The following is a 5,547-nucleotide window of genomic DNA, read 5'->3' as shown; positions in this document are numbered from 1 at the left end:
GTTTTTCTTTTGATTACGTGAGTGCAATATGAAACTGTTCTTATACAAACATCTTATACAAACTACCTACTTTTATATAGGCAGTCATACAGTTCTGTTGTATTATTTTTTTGTATTATAAGTGGGGTCATCTCCTATATAGCTGCAGCTTGCTTTTTAAAAAAATTTCTTAGGGGTGCCTGGGCAGCTCAGTCAGTTAAACATCTGACTCCTCTTGGTTTCAGCTCAGGTCACGATCTCCCGGGTTCATGAGATCAAGCCTTGTGTCGAGCTCTGCCCTGGCAGCACAGAGCCTTGCATGGGATCTATCTCCCTCTCTCTCTACTCCTCCCCTGCTTGCTCTCTATCTTGCCCTCAAAATAAATAAAAAAATAAAATGAAACTTAAAAACTATTCCTAGGCGTCGTTAAATGGGACCACTGGTTTTTATATCGTCATTAAGAATTTCTGGACGATTGGCTTTTTTTTTTTTTAAATTTTTTTTTTCAACGTTTATTTATTTTTGGGACAGAGAGAGACAGAGCATGAACGGGGGAGGGGCAGAGAGAGAGGGAGACACGGGATCAGAAACAGGCTCCAGGCTCCGAGCCATCAGCCCAGAGCCCGACGCGGGGCTCGAACTCACGGACCGCAAGATCGTGACCTGGCTGAAGTCGGACGCTTAACCGACTGCGCCACCCAGGCGCCCCAGGACGATTGGCTTTAAGCCATCAAAAGAATGAAGTGAGAGAGTACTATTTAAGAAGGAGGAAAAGAAAGTTGCAGGGTAGCATGTTTCGGTCCTATTTTTATCCCAAGAACATTCCGTGTGCCGTGTGTGTTCCTGAGTGTGCCCCCGGCTCTCACCAGCACATTGACTTAACCAGTTAACTCTTAACCACAGTCACTCTTAGCACATTAAACTCTAACGCGCACCCAGATCTTAACAGCACATTATCTTCAGGAGATGCGGTTGTGGGGAAATTGCCCTTGTTCCATTATAGACTTTTGACAATATCGGACTTAAAACATCAAGGAGAAGGGCATGTCTGTGAGAGAGGTAAAACAAAGCTAAGAGATCAGCAAAATCGTGGACGTATCTTCAGAGAACTTCGCGCTCCAGCCCTGGTCCCCCGGGGAAGAGTGAGCCACTCTGCTGTCCCCCCAGGTGCAGAGTGAGATCCCGGGCTCCCCGATCTTTCTCATGAAGCTGGCCCAGCACGCCCGGCACCTGGAGGTCCAGATCCTCGCCGACCAGTACGGGAACGCCGTGTCTCTGTTCGGGCGTGACTGCTCCATCCAGCGGCGGCATCAGAAGATCATCGAGGAGGCACCGGCCACCATCGCCACACCGGCTGTGTTCGAGTTCATGGAGCAGGTGAGCTCTGCAGAGCTGGGGTTGGGGGTGGGGGGCGGTGGTGGTGGCGCGGGGCGGACAGCCGCAGGGAGAGCCGTCTCCACCCAGCCAGCAAAAGCGCCCTACAGTTCGCGTTGCCAGAGCGGGGTGGGCGCCCGTGAAGACACGGTCGGCGGGGTGAAAGCCATCGTAGGGAGTGTGATCCCTGAGGTCCCAAAGGAGCTCCCGCACAGCAGGTCCTCGGCATTTGGTGCGGGGAACTTATAAGCCACCGTTGAGACGGTCCACGAAAACCGCCGGAAACCCTTCGGTGTCCGTTTCTGTGCAGTGTGCCGTCCGCCTGGCCAAGACCGTGGGCTACGTGAGCGCGGGGACGGTGGAATACCTCTACAGCCAGGATGGCAGCTTCCACTTTCTGGAGCTGAATCCCCGCCTGCAGGTGGAGCACCCGTGCACGGAAATGATCGCCGACGTCAACCTGCCGGCCGCCCAGCTACAGGCGAGGAAAGGGGCTCCAGGCCCTGGGGTTTCTTCCGCCTGGGGTGGGGGCCCTGTCCGGCTCGTATCAGCCCTTCCCGACTCTGTCTTGACTGGCCGTCCCAGGGGAGTGACTGGTTTGTTGCGGGAGTAGCACTGAGATCCACACAGGCTGAGAAGCTTCTGAGAAGTGGCTCGTCCCCTTTGTCTGGCTATAGACCTCTTTGAGAAACGGGCAGAAGCCTGTTGAACTTCTCCCTGGGAAAAAACTATTTTATACAGTTCCAGGGCATTTGCGGACCCCCTGTACCCGTTCATAGTCCCTCCCAGAGGAGTGTGTCTCAGCCTTTTTTTTTTTTTTTTAACTTTTTAAAAAAGTTTATTTATTTTTGAGAGAGAGAGCACGAAAGGGCCAGAGAGAGAAGGAGAGGGAGAGGGAGAGAGAGAATCCCAAGCAGGCTCTGCACCGTGAGCGTGGGGCCCATCGTGGGGCTCGAACTCACAAACCGCGAGATCATGATCTGAGCCAAAATCGGACACTTAACTGACTGAGCCGCCCAGGTGCCCCTCAGCCTTTTTTTTTTTTTCATTACAGCTCCCTTCAGGAGCCTTTGTAGATACTTTCCCCCCTAATTCCTCCCCTTATGAAATTTTAACATCACAGATATACCTGTTTTTACTGTAGATAGATCCACATCTTACGCATACAAAGAGTAAGATTATTTCATCCCCAGGAGCAAATATTTGCCCCCTTGGGGGGCAGTATCACCCCCCGTCGAGAACTTGTGACCCACAGTTAGGAACTCCTGCACCAGTGGGAACTCAAATTTGTAAAATATGGGTGTCTTTCCTTTCTTTCTTTGCTTCCTCCCTCCACCAGCATTTTTATTGTTTTTCTATTTTGTGGGGTTTTGTTTTTTTTAGTTTGGAAAATTTCAGGAATGTTGCAAGGATAGTGCAATTAACACCCACCCTCTACCCCTCAGTCCACCATTGTTAGTCTCTGCCAGGTTTGTGTTGTATTTGTGTGTCTGTTTAATTTTTTTTCAGCTTAACTTTTTTTTTAATGCTTTATTTACCTTTGAGAGAGAGAGAGAGACAGAATCCGAAGCAGGCTCCAGGCTCCGAGCTGTCAGCGCAGAGCCCGACGCGGGGCTCGAACCCACGAACTGTGAGATCATGACCTGAGCTGAAGTTGGTTAAGCAACCAATTGACCCACCCAGGCGCCCCGCAGCCTATGTTTTTGAGTGATGTTTTGACTTGAACCTTCATGGCACTTTGCCTCTAAATCCTCGAGTCAAAGGAATTCCCGAGAATAAGATCATTCTAAAAAAAAAAGATCATTCTGGCACAACACCACCATAAAGTGATGACGCTTGGTAAAGCACTGATGTCACCACACGTCTATCTAAAATTAAGAAGTATAAAATTAAAAAATTGATCAAATTTAGGGGCTCTTGAGTGGCTCAGCCAGGAGACCATCGACTCTTGATCTCAGGGTCATGAGTTCAAGCCCCGCATTGGGCGTGGAGCCTCCTTAACAACAAATTTATACAATCTAATACCATTAAGAGTTTCCCCTCTGTTCCGGTAATCTCTTTTTATGGCTATTTTTTTGCTTATTTAAAAAACCCAGGATCCATTCCCGGACCTCACGTTCTGTTTCACCGCCACAACTTTTGAGTCTCTCCTCTGTCCTCAGACATACTTTTTTGTTCTCCATGTTGGTGTTTGAGAAGAGTTCAGGCAGAACGCCCCTCAGTGTGGATTTGTCTGATGGCTTCTTCCTGGTGGAAAAGTCCCGTAAGGGTTTTGGCAGGTTACCACCTAGGCGGGCGTTGGGCCCTTCTTAGTGCATCTCATCAGAAAGACCCAGGAGGTTAAATTAGTGTCTTATACTCATTCTGCAGGCCCAGGTTCCTCTGAGTCCTTTTAAAACCTTTAACTTGGGGCCCCTGGGTGGCTCAGTCAGTTAAGCGGCTGACTTCGGCTCAGGGCGTGATCTCACGGTTCATGAGTTCCAGCCCCGGGTCAGGCTCTCTGCTGTCAGCACCGAGCCCACTTTGGATCCTCTGTCCCCTCCCTCTCCGTCACCCTCCCCCCACCCCTGCTGGCTCTTGCTCTCTCTCTCAAAACGGATAAATAAAAACTTTAAAAGTAGTAAAACCTTTAAGTCTGCAGCCGGCCACCGTTGTATCTTCCCTTGCACGGATGGCACCCGGAGGTCTGTGACTTTTATTTGACGCACGGGTGTTGTGGTGGCATGAGGTGGCTTTACGAAAGTGGCTGCTTTTCCTCGGGGGACGCTGTTTGTTCCCTGGGGGCGGAGTCAAGCCTCTTGCCTTTTTCTTGCTTTGCTTCTCCCGCCACCGCAGCCACAGTGTTGCACGCTCAGGACGAGCTCGGTATCCCTGAAATCGTTCCCTGCGCCTCTTCCTCCGTGGCAGTGCACTCGGTGTTTGGGGGCCGGGGTTCCGGTGGGGCTGAGGCTCACGGGGCGTGGATCTCTTCCTTTCAGATCGCCATGGGGGTGCCGTTGCACCGGCTGAAGGATATCCGGCTTCTGTACGGAGAGTCACCATGGGGGGTGACACCCATTTCATTTGAAACTCCTTCTAACCCTCCGCTCGCCCGAGGCCATGTCATCGCGGCCAGAATCACCAGCGAGAACCCAGATGAGGCAAGTTGGGAGGTTCCCCACCCCGCGTCTGCCGTCTCCAGTCTCCCAGTGTGGGACACATCCCAGACGTTAGCCTTGGATGAGACGCCCAGGCTTCCCAGGGCACAGACAGGCGTGGGGAGGCCCACGGTTTGATCGGGGGTGAGCCCTTCATGCGTCTCATTGGTCACTTACATGACGGTTACCCCACCGGGCATTGTTGCCCTGCACTACAGCTCAACGGGTTGAGGTAGGGTTTTGTGCCTGGGACCTGCTGAGGCCGTGGCCGGGCCCCATTGTTGGACTCGAAAGGCCACATCCATTTTGGGGATGAGCAGCCAGGTTTAGAACCCGGGGCCTTGGTTTTCTGGCCCCACGTACTCTCTGCTACAACATAAATGGAGTCTGATCCCCCGTGAGGAGTTCCTTTGCGACTTGTTCTTCCGTGCGCCTTAAAAATCAGCCAGCTGGCATCTGTCCCACTTGACGTAGTTGCTCACGGTTGATTGTCACATAATCTCCATAATTTACCACAGCCTGACTGTTCCATGATTACACTCAAGAAACTTGGGGTAAGAGGTTTGTGTCCCCCCACTCCCCTTTTAATGAAAGGATTGTAAGGTGTGGTAGCTCTATTCATTTGGCATCTTGGGCTGCAAACGACCGACTCTGGTGGTGATTAAGGAAAATGGGAGGTTTTCAGGGGGATGATGCCTGGGAGGGCGGAGAACCAGGTGTGGAAACAGCTCAGGCACCTGAAACTCTCCAGCTCTCACCTCCAGTTACCTGTGCCCAAACGGATGCCTCCATTATGCGCATCAGAAGCCCTGATCACAGCAAGCCAGGGTCCATGTCCCCTCCCCCCTTACCAAAATTATTTTCAGGGGGATGGGATGGGCCATCCCCTACCCCCCCCCCCCATAAGTGTATTCGGTGTGTGTTAGCGTTAGATTTCTTTATCTGCTGGAATTTTCATAGTCCAGAGTTCAAAAGCTTTTTATTACTGACAATGTCAAGCTGATAAAATCAGAATGTATTTTCATTCCACTCCATCATGAGCAACGTTCACCCATA

General features: G+C 51.2%; 1 protein-coding gene across 5 annotated transcripts in view; it reads left to right on the top strand.

Annotated features, from left to right (window-relative positions):
- ACACB (acetyl-CoA carboxylase beta) overlaps positions 1–5,547 on the top strand; it is a 114,772-nt gene that overhangs the window by 40,354 nt on the left and 68,871 nt on the right. For all 5 annotated transcript variants that reach the window (XM_040443626.1, XM_040443627.1, XM_040443628.1 and 2 more), the window contains 3 exons: positions 1,148–1,357; positions 1,665–1,835; positions 4,333–4,494. In XM_040443626.1, the coding sequence (XP_040299560.1) occupies positions 1,148–1,357; positions 1,665–1,835; positions 4,333–4,494 (543 nt within the window). The remainder of the gene's footprint in view (positions 1–1,147; positions 1,358–1,664; positions 1,836–4,332; positions 4,495–5,547) is intronic.

This window comes from Herpailurus yagouaroundi, unplaced genomic scaffold, assembly GCF_014898765.1.
Source record: "Herpailurus yagouaroundi ecotype Mexico unplaced genomic scaffold, PumYag 191, whole genome shotgun sequence".
NCBI lineage: Eukaryota > Metazoa > Chordata > Mammalia > Carnivora > Felidae > Herpailurus > Herpailurus yagouaroundi.
This window is presented reverse-complemented; position numbering and strand designations above follow the sequence as displayed.